Source organism: Notothenia coriiceps, unplaced genomic scaffold, assembly GCF_000735185.1.
Source record: "Notothenia coriiceps isolate Sejong01 unplaced genomic scaffold, NC01 NC01_scaffold00003345, whole genome shotgun sequence".
NCBI classification, from domain to species: Eukaryota; Metazoa; Chordata; class Actinopteri; order Perciformes; family Nototheniidae; genus Notothenia; species Notothenia coriiceps.
In genome coordinates this window covers 7,575-22,563 of record NW_011336046.1, presented here as the reverse complement: position 1 = coordinate 22,563, position 14,989 = coordinate 7,575, and the positions used below count along the sequence as shown (strand labels likewise).

General features: G+C 39.4%; 1 protein-coding gene across 1 annotated transcript; it reads left to right on the top strand.

The window, feature by feature from the left end:
- Positions 1-7,277: 7,277 nt before the first annotated feature.
- On the top strand, positions 7,278-14,215 carry vgf (VGF nerve growth factor inducible). The gene is made up of 2 exons (XM_010766531.1): positions 7,278-7,471; positions 9,507-14,215. Exon 2 carries the CDS (start codon positions 9,558-9,560, stop codon positions 11,685-11,687), a length of 2,130 nt encoding a protein of 709 aa, XP_010764833.1. The 5' UTR covers positions 7,278-7,471; positions 9,507-9,557; the 3' UTR covers positions 11,688-14,215.
- Positions 14,216-14,989: the final 774 nt, after the last annotated feature.

Below are 14,989 nucleotides of genomic sequence, written 5' to 3'. Positions count from 1 at the left end.
AGCAGGGGGGTTATGTGGTCAGATTTGAAAGGGCTGAGATTGAGTCCACCTTATCAGAGAGTTAGAATAAGAATCTGCAATCGATACTGTCGTTAAATCACAGTGAGGCAGCTCCAATGAAAAAAGAAGTAAACAGTCAGGTACTGAATGTGGTACAGGGCGGGCTTTGGGTAAAACACAATAAGTGAGCGTCACTTAAATGATCATTCTGATGGTATTTTTATATATTTTGTATTTTCAACTACTCATGAAAAGACAAAACAAAAAAATGTGTTGGTCCATCTCGCAATACTTTCTGGCGTACTATGCTGTCTGGGACACTCAACTTAAAACCCATTGGTTCCTACTAAAGACATCACATTTTAAGAAAAGCTTACAGATGTATAGTTTCATAAATAAATAAAATGCTGGCTACTATAGTTTTTAACAGACACTCAAACAGGAGATTTACTTAATTTATTTAGTGCATCCAAGTAAAAACAAATATATTTTACAGTACAGTAAAATATCATAAACTCTTTATATAAACTCATTATTAAACATACATACTACTGTAGGTAAGGAGAACTTAACAGTTATACCAGGAGTGAATAGTGCATCTGTTGGGGACTATTTTCAGCTACGGATTTATCCACCTTTTCAGCGCTAGTGTTTATTCCTTCAGTGAAAAAAACAGTGTTTTTAATAGTTTGAAGAAAACGATGCACATCTATGGTGCAAAGGAATTCATATATATCTCGCTTTAGATGCATACAAAACACTAAGATATATTTATTGGTGATTTAGGTTTACACACGACATTGGACTATAAAATAAATATGAAATTCCGCCTGACCTTTTAAAGTAAAATTCTGTGTTTATACAATACTGCTTTCATAGCGTTTGTCGTTATTCCTATTGGTATGTGCGTTATAAAATATAATACGTAAATAACACACAAGGACGTCTGTTCCTCCACCGATCTATTTCAGGACACGGAGAGCCATCCTCACATTTCCAGTCATGCAACAACAGTGATTCTCTTTAAGGCTGTCTGTAGTTCAAAGGTCACTCGAGAGTCCATCCTTCAAGTCACGTCATCAAAACCAGGAGGACCGACGGTCATAAGACGGCAGAGTTGGTAAGAAAACAGAAATGTACTTTGTTTTCTGACTCCACTCTGTAAATATGATCAGTTATTTAAACTACATTTAAAGAAGTTCCTTCGAACTTTCTCAAAAAGGCAGGTTTGCATCGTTAAGAATTCTTACCTAACACAACAGGCCCGGGGTGACACACTGCATTGTAGGTTAATAATGAACCAAAGACATTTGAGATTTTCATTGCAGCCTAGAATAACTTGTTTATCAGCCATGCATATGTACTGAGTTGACTGATGCACCAGACGAGATGGAAATGTCAAGTCTGTCTTATGCAATTTAACAAAGTGCAGCGGAGAATCACATCCCACTTAGTTTTACTAACAAAAGCAAAAGTAACCACTGAGATGGAAGGAAACATTCAGCATTGAGTTGGAATCATTGCTCTGCTGGTACTAGTTCCAAGGCATGAGAATACATTGGATTTTAGAGAAGTATATCATACTTCATGCTGTTACAATGTTTTATCATTTTGAATGTGTGGTTGTTACTGATGCCGTGGATCACTTGGTAATGTTATTTAAGACGAGTAACCACTGCTAGATTCATAGTCAGTAAGGGGAAAGAGCAGGATCTAATAAAGCTCTTTCTATAACTTCTCATTTCACTTAAGCAAAAGGTATTTCTTCAACTATCGTGTGCCTAAAACCTTTTTGGAATTCTTTATTTAGTGGTGTAACAGTTCCCCGTAGCTCTGGTTTTATTTTTTGGTCCATAGTTAAAGAAAAAAATGAGATCCTTTATCAAGTGGAAAGATGTTTTTTTAATATCAATTTGCCTTGACAGGATTTGTGCAGATTGGCTCGGTTTCAGACAAATGATTTAGTGTCGTTGCAGCAAACTATTGATCTGATATGAAAGGAATGTAAACTGAGAGATTTACTTTTGAATATTAAGGAAAATAATCTGTAACTTCGATTTGAATTGGCGAGGCACAATATTCTGGTGATCTGAAACATGCAACTCAATCGGAGCTCTACTCCCCCCCAATAACACAGAAAGAGTGTATACATGAACTGTTACACCACGTATATAGGCTTAGCCAGTGTAGTGGTGTGATCTTATGTTATGCATGACATGTTTACTTCATAACAAGGAGTGGACAGGGAACTGGATGTTAGCCGTATAAACTTCTTTGCAATCAGATTCTTTGTACAAAAGAGTTGATTCACGAATGATTGAAAGATATCCATTTCCACTCAGACTTCAGCTTTTTGAAATGAATATATCTGGAATAAGTCTTAGTGACCATGCAGTAGGGTTCCTCTTTCAGTAGACCAGTTTGAACATTGTTTATACTGTGACGATGTAAGCTTTCAGAAGAAATATTTCCTATCAAATAGAGCCGGGTGATAGGCTATCTTTAGAAAAATGTGTGATTAATCATTAGATATTTTTGGAAAATAATTCATAAGCTTTATCAAAATATTAAATCCAGATTTCAGTGGTTGCCGCTTGCTAACGTTTAGTTTGATTTTTCAATACTATGTAATCCTACAGAGGGAAAAATTCCTTTTATTGCCCCAAAATATATGCATGTTTTTCATTATACAGGGATTGATTTATATGACGTCCTCTCAGGAGTTCTGGACAAACCACCTCTAATTGGAGAATTCATTTTCTTAGTTTAGTGCTCTTTTGTGAACTGGTTTAACCTGATCTGTTTATTTGTACAGAAAGAATAAGTAAATAGTGTACTGCAACACAATGTTGACGACAATGTTGGACAATGTTGACAACACATGACGTTTGTGTGAGCGTTTCTCCTGGAAAACTAAGACAGGGTGGAGGTCAGGCTGCAGCCCTGTTGTCTGTACACAGCAAGGACTAATCCTTTGTTTTCCTCCTCCGAACTCTGAATGTTGGTCCGTTTTTTAAGAGTAAGGGCTCACTGTGTGATCTGATTGTTTTCTGTTGGCATGTAGTGGAACAAATGCATTAAAAGGGCACATGGGTAGGAGGTAAAACATGCTGAAACTTCTAAAAGACAGAGAGATTGTCTCAAATGTATGTCCAGCATGGGTAGCAGAATATTTGACTTGTATTCAATTATCTGACTCATTTTAAAGGGGACATATCATTTAAAAAAATCATGTTTATTATGTATTTGGGTTTCTATTAGACCATGTTTACATGCTTTAATGTGAAAAAGACACATACTTTTTCTCATACTCTTTGTCTGAATATACTTGTATTCACCATCTGTCTTAAAACACGCCGTTTCAGCGCCTGTCTCTTTAAGACCACATCCCTAAAAAGTCTGCTTTAATTGGTTTAGGAGAAAAACAAGATGACTTGTGGATTCCCATGTGTCCTCTCCACCGTTTCTCATCAAATGCCACCTTTATCACTTGCCTTGTAATGTAATTTAAATAAAAGAATGGAATTATGGCCCTAAAGTTTTTAGTGTTAGCACTATTTGTTGTCCGGTCATGTCTTAAAGCCTGTTGCTAGCTCTACTGAATGTCCACACTGTACGGCTGCTGTCACGGCTGCGTCACACTGCCTGCCTCTGGTTTCTCTTGAGTATCTTTGTAGTCATGATGCAATAACAGCTCGTAATGGTGATGCACGAGTAATGCTCAACCGCGCCGCCTCATCTCCAAACTTGGCTCATTGCTGCATGACGTGGCAGTGCTTTGTTACTATGTTTCACAAAGTTTTCAAAATTAGACATGGCTGTGTGATTTTGCCTTTTAGAAAGTTCTGTAAAGCCTTTTTCTGAAGCTTCATTATCCATCCTCACATTCTTTTGTACGTTTGAGCATATTTCTCTTCCTAAGATGTCATCATTGACCTCTGCTTTCCCTCCATTTTGAAAAGTGTGTTTCATAATGTTTTTCCATCTCCATTGTTTGAAATTCTACTTAATTACCCAGTCTGATCTTTGTCTTTATCATATGCTCAATCGATTTGGTGATTTCCTTGTTCATTAATGTGAAAGACAATAAGGTTTAGTTTGAAATGTCTAAGGTTTTCTGGTTCCTTGGAGGAGGAGAAGAGGACAGTGTGTGGCTTAAAGAACTGTTGTAGGATAGCAGAAACGCACAAATCTGTGACGCAGGCAAAGGCTAAAGGGACTCGGTGTGTGAATGTCATTTTGTAAAGAAATAAACAATTTTAAGCAAAATAAAATGTTGTCCCGGTGTTATGTACCCATGCTCACGTGTCTGTTGATTTAGAAGTAGGAAAGAGTTCTTGCAGGATATTTAACGTGTTCCAAAACTACAGATCTTTCCAAATGATTCCCACGAATGTCTGCTGCATAAGCTCAATGAGCAGATCACACCATTAGGGTTGCCATTTTTAGACTTATTTCCAGGAATAATGATGTGTTTATTCAAAATGTCTAAAATAAACTGCGTTCATGCTTTACTAATGAATGGCTGTGTGTATTATGACTCATGTTTGTCAGGTAAAGGAGGACGTTCAGGTGAACAGATGTGTCAACAAAGCATATGAGTTTAACTCTACACATTAAAACATTTGTTTTAATGTTGGCTTCTTTTAATCCTGATCCTTCCCTAACCAAGTAGTCTAGGGAGTACACATGTTGACTAGCTTTTCTAGTATTTCTATTTCATGCTACCTAATACTTTACTCCACTACTTTTCAGTGGCAAACATTACGTTCTCCGTCACACTATCTGACGCTCTAGTTTCTAATAGAGATTTAGTTTTTTAGTTATTATTACTTATGAAGTATAATACCTATGTACAGATTAAACTCACATGTATATTTAAAAACTGAAATTATATTTAGACATTTGTGATAATCTAATAACATTAGCTTTAATAGCCTACTTTTTCACTGAGGCAAAGATAATACTTACACATACTTACAGGGAGACACCCAAGTTAATATTATTTAAAGGATAAACCAATTACACTTATAAGAATTGTTGTTTGAAAAGATTTTTAGAAATGTGTAATTGTTTGATTATGTTAATTAGGCTTACATTATTAAATATGTGGCATTTGTCATACATTTTAATAACAGAAACCTGTTCATTCTGCAAAGCCAGGTTTACTTTTTTTTTACATTCTAGTTTTTTTTACAAGTTTATTCGTCTCCATTTATTACCCCTTAAAGGAGAAGATACTGTCCAAAACAGCCATTTGAAAAAATCAATTTCTCCATGTTTTTAGGAATAAAAGATACATTAATAAGATTATGAATGAACAAGCCCTTTGGTGAAAGGAATCAGATGAGAGAAATGTAACTCATTAAAAATACAATATTTGCCTCTGAGATTAAGTGAAGAAGCTACAGGCATATAATATACTCAGTACTTGAGTACATGTACTTTCCAAAAACTGTGTGTAACTATAGTTTCCTGCAGTCTAGATGTAGCTGAGTTCAAGTAACTTTCCATATATTTTCTGGGAATGTAGCAAAAGCAATACTTTTTGTTTCCACCATCTTCTTTGTTCCCTACACTGAGGTGGTGTAATGAGTGGGTTCCAACACTAACACCAATATGCAGCAGTGTCTCCTGCACTGAGGTGACTCACTGTGATTGGTCCCTGACTCAGAGTGCTGACCAGCAGGGGGGGCTGCAGCTGCTCTCTTCATGTTTACCATATGTTGTTATGGACCGCAAATGCTTATTTTATCTTTCATTATAGGTGCTTCTTTATACCACCGATACAAATGACGCAAGAAGAGGAACAAAATGGAGAAATATGGAAATCATGATTGAAGGGTGAAGGAAAATTATAGCAGAAAGAAATAGGAAAAGGTATATCTGTCTGTACATCTTGGAAAACAATTTCACTACAAAGTGGTCCTCCATGTTAGGTAAAGGTTTCCATCCTATCACTTGATCTTCGTATCAAATGAAGAAGTCAATTACATGGAAATATTTAAGGTAATATTTATTTTGTTTTCAGAACTTTTAGTTGATGATGGCTTAAGTGTCAAGAAGGAAACTCAATTTTGTAATTACTTTTATATATTTTACAACTTAATTTGATTAATTAATGCTAGTCATATTTATAGTAGACAGTCACAGGGGAAATACTGTTTCAGTGCACTGTGCATTGTTATATACTGTATGTGGTTTCATTAGCAATGTGTAACACAGGTGCTCCATATAAGACATATGTAATACATCTCTTTGCAAGAGAATACATTATTCCTTTGTAATTTATAACAAACATGTTTCCCATCTTTGCTTATTCTTTTTGTGACCAACTTTGTATTTGTTTCTATTTGCCCTTACAGAGGGACACAAGTATACAACATGATGTCAACGATAATACAACATCACAAAGGATTTCACAGAAAACATTCATAATGCTTGTTAGCAATCGTCTGAGTTCATCTGTTACACACAATTTAGCATAACAATTCATAATCCATACATTCTTCTTTTTTTTTAACTGAAAATGTCATCTTCTTGACATTGAGTCCGCTCAGCAGCTCTTTTAATAGCCTCTAGTATTTCTCCATTAGCATTTTAACTAAATCAAATCACAGCTCTGAGATCAGTAGGTCATGGAAGGAAGATATCCATTGTTTGATCAATATAGCATGTGGGGGTTTCATTGTGTTATGAGAATCCTTTTGGCTGAGGAAACCAGTGAACCCTTTTGTGATGGTTTAATACGTTGAAAGAGGAATCATCCTTCAGCAATAGAATGTTTAGGAGACATGGTATGTGAACTCAAATCATCTCAGTATGTCAATCACTTGTTTACAGAACTCTCCACCTGCAGTACATTCATAAAACATGTGTACATACATACCAATAGTTACACAAAACACATATGGGGCTGATCATCCTCAGCTGCCAGCCCTTCCTGGTCCACATGTAGATCTGTGTATAATTGTGTACTGTATTAATTGTTCTGTATCTTTGCTTATTGTTGAGAAAAACAACTCCACATGCTGTGCCCTCAGGAAGGCTGGTAAATTGCGGATTCATTCAGCAGCGCGAGCACTGCAGTTAATTGGTTCGATCAGAGAGGGGAGGAGAGGAGGAGGAGGGGAGGGAGACAGCAGTGCAATCTTATGAATGAAACCCAGTCGAGTGACGTCAATGGGGATCGCTTGACGCATGAAACACGTGGGCCGGGAGGACCGAGCTATAAGAGCCGAGCAGCCGCTGTCCGTGGTGCTGAAACCAGACGAACCGAGCAGCGGAACCCCGGGAGAAGAGGTGACCGAGCCTCCGCGACAATAGTGAACACATTTAGCCACGTTTGCGCAAAAAAAACAACCACTTAAGGTGCAGAACAGCGGGTTCAGTGCATGACAGCGGGACTTCCAGGAGTGTGACGTGACCAGCAGGGAAGCTGGAATCCCCGCGCCGAACCCTCTGACTGCCAGTGAGTACAAACTTATTTTGCATTACTTTACTTTTGCTTCTGAACAGGGAAATATGTTGCTTTGGATGTGTTATTATTTATAATGAGATTATTTATGAAATTGTTAAACAACTCCGAAACGTCTGTTTTTTTGTTTGTTTGTTTTTTAGCTCTGCACAGTGCAACCCCTATTTTTTTTTTTAGAAAATTATAAAAATTGTTATTAAAGTATTTGGTTATAATGATCAAAATGATGATGAGTCACCTTTAGAAATATTTGTCAAAATACAGTTATCTTATGAATTATATGTAAAAAATAGATAATTGATACATAAAAAAAAAAAACTATTTTAAAGTTAATAGTTTATAGACTTTTATTTTACTTCGCATCAGATGAATTACACCCAGGGCATATTTCTTTATTTGTGGTCAGCAGAGGTGGCTGTTATCTTCATCATGTTCTTCCTCCTCCCCATCATCATCATCATCATCATCATCATCACCATCATCATTACAATTATCGTCATCTCCAGCCATTAAACGCTACTCGCCTTGCCAAAAATAACCCAGTAGAAAAACGAACGGTTCATGTGCTTTAAGGTCGTGAAAGTGAAATTAATACATTAAAAATGATAACACAGACACTGTTGCATTCCTATGTCGTGTCTAAAATGTCTGCACCTCTGACGTCCGTGCTGTTGGGGTCTGGAGGTTACTGTTGGTGTGTGGGTTGTGGGGGGGGGGGGGGGGCACTGCTGTGTGTTGACAGAAGTCTGGAGGTGGCTTTATATGCGGGCATATTTTTCTTGATGATTGTCTCAGAAGCGGATTATAAATATTTGTTGTGTGACCTGCTATAGGCCATATCTCTATACCTTCTGTAGTGAAGAAAACAGGGCAGATACAGAGATGATCTGTTTCACGGAGGATGAGATAAGAGCATCTGCTGCGTGTTTGCACATCACGCATCACAGCCACCTCCACTGCAGAACATGCGCCACCCAATCATCTCATTGGCCCTTCAAATGTTTGTTGTTTCACTGAAAAAAACATCGAAATTAAACTTGTTTTTGACATTTTCATATTAAATCGTTTTTAAAATTTAGCCCATATTTCTGCAGCATCCCTGAAGTAACTGCAGTAAACAGTGGCTTGGTGTCATGCATTAATAACAACAGGTTATTATGGCTATGTAAGCGGCCTGGAGCCAAACAGTGATATTTTAGACCTGTTTGTGCACTTATCCTAAAGTCGAGGTGTTGCCAATTGAAAAGAAGGAATGGTAACATACGTCATCTGTAGCCCTCCCCCTCCCCCCTCCCCGTATGTTTTCTCCTCCCTCCCTCCCTCCCCCCTCCATTACATAGGCCTACGGCTAATCAGTCCCTATCGGCTGAATCCTATAGTGTACAGTTTTTTAATGCGTGAAATATGACATTTAGTGGTGAAAAACTACATTTTCTCAACTATTTTGTCATATAATAATAATAATAACTAGAGTATTTATTTAACACTCACAATTACTGTGTACGTTTAAAACACATGATATGCTGATATGGTATAGTGTATAAGTATACAGTTACTAATATACGCAGTATTTCAAGTATCTACATTTGGTCCACATTGCCAAACTAGAATACTAAAAGGATCTTATATGTATAAAAACAGGATAATATATAAAAAACATATCCAATCAACCTTTACTTTCTGTACTTTAAGTACATCTTTTTGCTAATACTAAGTAACATTTTGAAATTAGCCCTCTAACATTGTTGTGGACTATTTTAAGACCATAATTGTACTTTTACTTAAGTAAAGGATCTGAGTACTTATATATGATATATGATTGATGTTTTCAAGTTTGGGAAAAATGGAAAGAATCTGGGAAATTAAGAATAATTTATATTGTAAGTTTTCATATATCGTATTAAGGGGCAGATGTTAGAAAAAAAAAACTTTAATACACTCTTAATTTCTACTCAACATTGTGATTTGCTGCTACAGGATAAAAAGTCAGACATTGAAACTGATGACAGAAATGTTGTTTCTCCTCCAGGCAGTTCTGACCCCCCCTTGCTGCTCACAGTGGACCCTGTTCTGACTGACCATGATTGGGTACCACAAAGCCTCAAGTCCCCTTACCCTCCTTGTCCTCCTGACAGGGGCTTCCCTCCCCCGGCTGTCCACCCCCAGCCCGATCAACATCCCCGGAGACGTCGTTAGCCCACATGGAGATCCTCCTCCTGGAAGAGGAGAGGAGAGGCGATCGATACAGAAAGAAGAGGCAGAGGAAGAAGAAGATGAGCTCTTTAAGGATGTGGATCCCAAAACACTAGCGGCGGTTTTACTGGAGGCACTAAATCGCTCACAAGTGGGGAAAAGAAGGGAGGGAGGGGAGCGTGATGGGATGAGAGAAGAAATAAACGCTGAGACGGGTGAAGTTAATAATGAGGAGGAAGCGAGCAGAGAAGTGAGAACGATGGAGGGATCAGACAGAGACAGAGATGGAAGGAAGGAGTTAGAGCTTCTGATGGCTGCTCAGGGAAAGGAGCGGGGGAAACAGGAAGAAGAGGAGAGGAAGAGAGCTCAGGAGGAAGAGGAAAGGATGACGGAAAAGGTGACGAGTCGCACCACGAGTCAGACAGTCCCGGTCCAAACTGAAAAGCCAGCCAGTCAAGATGCAACAGGGGACAACAGTCAGGGTTCTCTCCCACATAACCCTGACCAAGAGAGCAGCGAGGAGGAGCAGATAAGCCCAGAGGAGCTGGAGAACCTGGAGACCATGATGAAGGAATTCCCACGTTTGAACGCGGCCACCAAGAGGGAAGGAGAATCAGAGCAAACCCAGAGAGAGAGCAGAGGTTACAGCAGCTACAACGATGTCATACCGATCCACAAAGGCAACGACCTCGCCATGTCCAAGAAGAAACTGAAATGGCAGGAAGAGACGCAGAAAGGCATGAACTTCCCAACATTCAAGGGGGGCAACTTCATGGACGACTTTGAGGACAATAACGCTGGCAGTAATGCTGCACAGTCTAACCCTCCATCTGACCAGGAGGCGATGGAAGGAGATGAACCGGAGGAGGAGGAGGAGGAAGACGAGGAGGTTCTGAGTCCTGAGGAGGAGGAGGTCCAGGCTAAGGCAGAGCAGGAGGAGATGAGAAGGCAGGCGGCCGAGGCTCAGAAAGCCAAGATGGAGGAGGAGAAGTTGGCGGACATCGCCTCGGACATGCTGCTGCGCTACATGGTCAAACAGAACAACGGGAACAAGAAGTACCGCTCGTCTCTGTCCAACGCCGCCGAGGACAAGAGGTCCGACGAGGAGCAGGAAGTGACGGAGGAAGACGATATCGATCCCCAGACTATTGACAAGCTGATCGAGATCTCCAACAAACTCCACCTCCCCGCTGACGACGTGGTGGACATCATCAGTGACGTGGAGAAGAAGAAGAAGAAAGACGTGTCGCCAGAGATGCCTTCTCGATGGCAACGACCCCCAACTCCGCTGTCTTCGTCGTACTCATCGAACAACGCCTTTTCAGCACCACAGATTCCAACCGACCAATTCCCGGTTTCTAAGCAACCCTCTCCATCTGTCAATCTCCTAAATAACTGGTTACAGGAACAAACGCATACCAAATCGCAAGATTTCTGGAGCAAACCTACAAAGCCTCTGTTAGCCAATCCCAACCGCTGGCCCAAACCTCAGAAGTCGTACAAACAGGGTCTTTGGCTCCAATCGCCCAAGCCGGTTTGGACTGGCTACCCTTCATACCCCTACAGATACCCATCCTACTACCAGAGGAAGCAGTACCCAGAGTACAACCCCATCTATTACCCTCCTCCCCCCAGACCCAAACCCCGTTACTACCTCACCAAACCTGCCCTCAACCTCAACAACTACCTGAGTAACTCCGTGGACGACACCTACTCTTTCCCTACCAGACGCCGGTACCACAGCTGGGTCCAGCCTCGGCTGAGGAGCCCCCCCTCAGGTCCCCAGCAGAGGCCCTATTACAGCAGCTATCGCTTTCAGAACTACCCCAAAACACGTTCCCCTCCCAGAATGCCCGTGATCCCTCCCCAACAGAAGGTCTATTACTCACCGGCGGCACCTGCAGTGGCGAGAAATGACGATTTTTATATGGCTGCAAAGAAGCCAGACAGCAGTAACCGTGACGATCTGGAGAAATACATAGAGCAGATTCTCATGAAGAGACCAATGTTAGACTGAAAGGGTTGGGAAAAGAGCGGGAATAGGTTCAAAGAGGAGAGAGGAAAAGTATCTCTAGGATTTTGATTTGCTGGTTTTGTTTTACATATGTCTCTTTCTCCTTTTTTAAATGGTTGCTATTTGAAAAGGACATTCAGGAGGACTTTTTCCAGAGGTAGTCTGAATAAAATGTACCTTTTGTAGGAAAACGAAAAGAAAGATACACATCTACACTCCTCCTCTGGGAAGAGGGGAAGCGGGATGAACGTTCCGTTGGGAAGCATGACTCAGCAAAGATTTGTATCATGCTAAAACTCTTCATCCAAACTCCCGGCATGACAACATTCTCCATATGGACATTTTACAATGCCAACAAAGGAGGACGCTTAAATATGTTGCTACCTGTACCTTTAAAAAACGTTTTTTTCACAGTCAAAGAGTCGGGAACATCAGAGGCAGTGGTGGATGCTGAGAAATGTTTGATGGCAATCAAACAGAGATTTTTGTGTATTTTTCTCAGGCAGGGAACTTTTAAAAATGATTCATCAATACACAATATTTTCCCTACACTAAATGTCCAAAACTATGTGGACCCCAAACATTCCAGTCATGTGTTATTCAGACACATTCAGAGCATTATGAAGTTCCAACAACAACGGCAATATTGTATGTCTCTGAGTACATGAAAAAATAAATCCGTAATTGGAGACGTCAATATCTGTTGACCTTGTGGACCAACAAGTGGTGGCCTAGCCATTGACTGCTCATGTCCTGCAACAAAACAGTCACTATATCCTAATTTCCCATCATTGGAATGAAGGAGCCCCAACCTGGATAAACAGCGTCGGTGTACTTTTGGCCATGTAATGTATCAACTGATGCACCTATTGTCTCTTACAGATGACATTAAATCATCATGACCTTGAAATGGCCTCTTGCCGGAGCCATTCACTATCTCATTGTTTTTAAAATGAATACATTTAAGGCAAATGTGTCATTTTGTGTTATTTGTATAAAACTGCAGCAAAGCATTTCTGCAGAAACGCACCTTCTCTATATGTATACTCACACAGAGCTCTTTATAATGAAATATACCGCACCAAAAGAATATTTCATACAAAGGGCTGCAGAAGCCACCCTACCATCACTATAATGGCTTGGATGACTCATACTTTTGCATAACTTCAATTACCTTGTTGCTATGGTGCCAAAGCCTGGCCAAACTCTATATGGCATTTGTTGATGCCTTCAGAGGAGAATGCAGTGGTGAAGGCACACTGCTCTTTTTACTTAACACGTGCATTTGAAAGGATAAGGCTGGTGTTATTCTTAACCTATATCACCAAATGTGTTCCATATTTTCTTACTCCCCTACCCTGTTTGTATGTTTGTAGCACTCAGTTTACATTTGTGATATAGAAAATCCTCAACCTTATCCTTTAAAGAAACCATCCATGGCTTTGATATAGGACCCCAAAGTTTCATTCAGCTAAATGTGACCATTTAGTCTCATCTTACCAATCAACATTTGTATTGGCCATTATCAACTCAAAGAGTATTTTATTGGTCTTGTTGTCCACGTGTTGCACAACCATCAATCATACATTTTATAGGAAGTTCTTGGGCTGATATTTGCTGCCTTACATGTCACTGTGACATTCTTAACATTATGCTTTCTTTCCCTCTTTTGTACCATTTGATATTGTCAATGAGATCAAGGATGTAATCACTTTTGTAATGGAAACTGGTGGGATGATAGAATTGGAGTTTATTGATCATTTTTAAAGCATTTAAAGCAGAATTGTTCTTGGATTGGACAGCGTTGTAAAAAATGTTTTTAATGTGCTGAAAAAGGAGATTGGACTGCTGACATTTCCTTTCTTGACTTACTGATAATCAGTAATCAATAAACACTTCCTTTTCTCCCGGTTTATCGGTTTCTCAAATGCGTCACTGGGAACAATAGCAGATGTTGCTCTTTGGTTTGTCCGTATTGTTGACCTTTGAGGCCATCTGTTGCTAAGGGATGAGCAAATCTCAACATCATTGTTGCCTTTCAAAACAGATTAATGGCATCGACAATCTCATACTGAAAGAAATGTCAACACGAGGCCATTAGTCAAAAAAGAGTTGAAGAGATGGAAGTAAAAACAAAGCCTTTTTATCATTTCTATTTTTAATTTGTTGTTTTTTATTAGATTAAGAGAGGAGTTACAGACAGATGAGAAAAAGGGGCTGAAATATGAAGCGACAGACCAGAGGCGAGGGTACAGTGTCTGCACGTTTATGTATACTTGCATCTAAAAATTGCTTCTTTGAAGACGTACAAGCATCAATTAAAAAAGTATAAAAAAATCAAAGATGACAGAAACAACGACGTCAGTGTACCTCAAAATGAGTCCTGTGTGCGGCGAGTGTTGTCCGTGATCTTTCTAGATGTACCTTGTTGTAACCATCGTGATAAACATGCGTTTGCTGGATGTAAATATGCGCATGTCAATGATTACTTTTGCTACACGTAAAGAAACAATAAAGTGAACTATTTTTAATACAAAATGCTTCATTGTGGACAATTATTGGATGGGTGGATTGATTGATGGATGGATTTTGAAGTGGAAGTAAAAATGTAAATCTAGATCTCTCCATATTTTTGCTTTTATATGTCAAGGTTTCTCTGATAATTCTGCCTGCTCAGAACGAAAGTGCTCAGAGCTTTAAAAAATGACCTTTAAAAAATGGAGCAGAGTTGTCTGTAACTACTTTTTACAGAAAAATGATCCCCATGAAAACTGATGATGGTGTGTGAGAGTTTACTGCCCAGAGTAACAGGGACCAAAAAGATGTTGCAGTTGAGAGGACTTGAATGTGACATCACTTGTTGATATAATGTGACGGCCATTCAAATGTCTAAGTATGCATTTTGAGTAGATTTCTTTGCAAAGTATACAGCTGTAAAGATGAACGGGAAAGTCATTGGTCCAAACTGTGATCAGCACAGATAAAATGACATTTAGCTATTATTTTGGAAGCAAGGTGAGTTAGTTACTCCTTTAATAAACACTTGTCACTATATTGAAGACAAAAACAATTATGCTCCGGTGCTTTCAGGAAAGTACACCATCTTCATGATAAATAAATCAAATCTAGGGTTAAGAATGATAATCCTTGGGGGCCGATTATAGCACAGACAGTAATTAAAGGTGGGAGGGAGCAGAAGATAGGATTAGGCTTGCTTTGATACGTCGTGCTGCTCAGGGGTGGGGGCTGTGTTCAGCAGGGTGATTAGATGTTGGAGCAGCCATCACAGGAGATGGTAATTGTGG

Bases quoted from the DNA above. Each gene is read 5' to 3' on its own strand.
- vgf (XM_010766531.1), top strand. From the start codon at position 9,558: ATGATTGGGTACCACAAAGCCTCAAGTCCCCTTACCCTCCTTGTCCTC.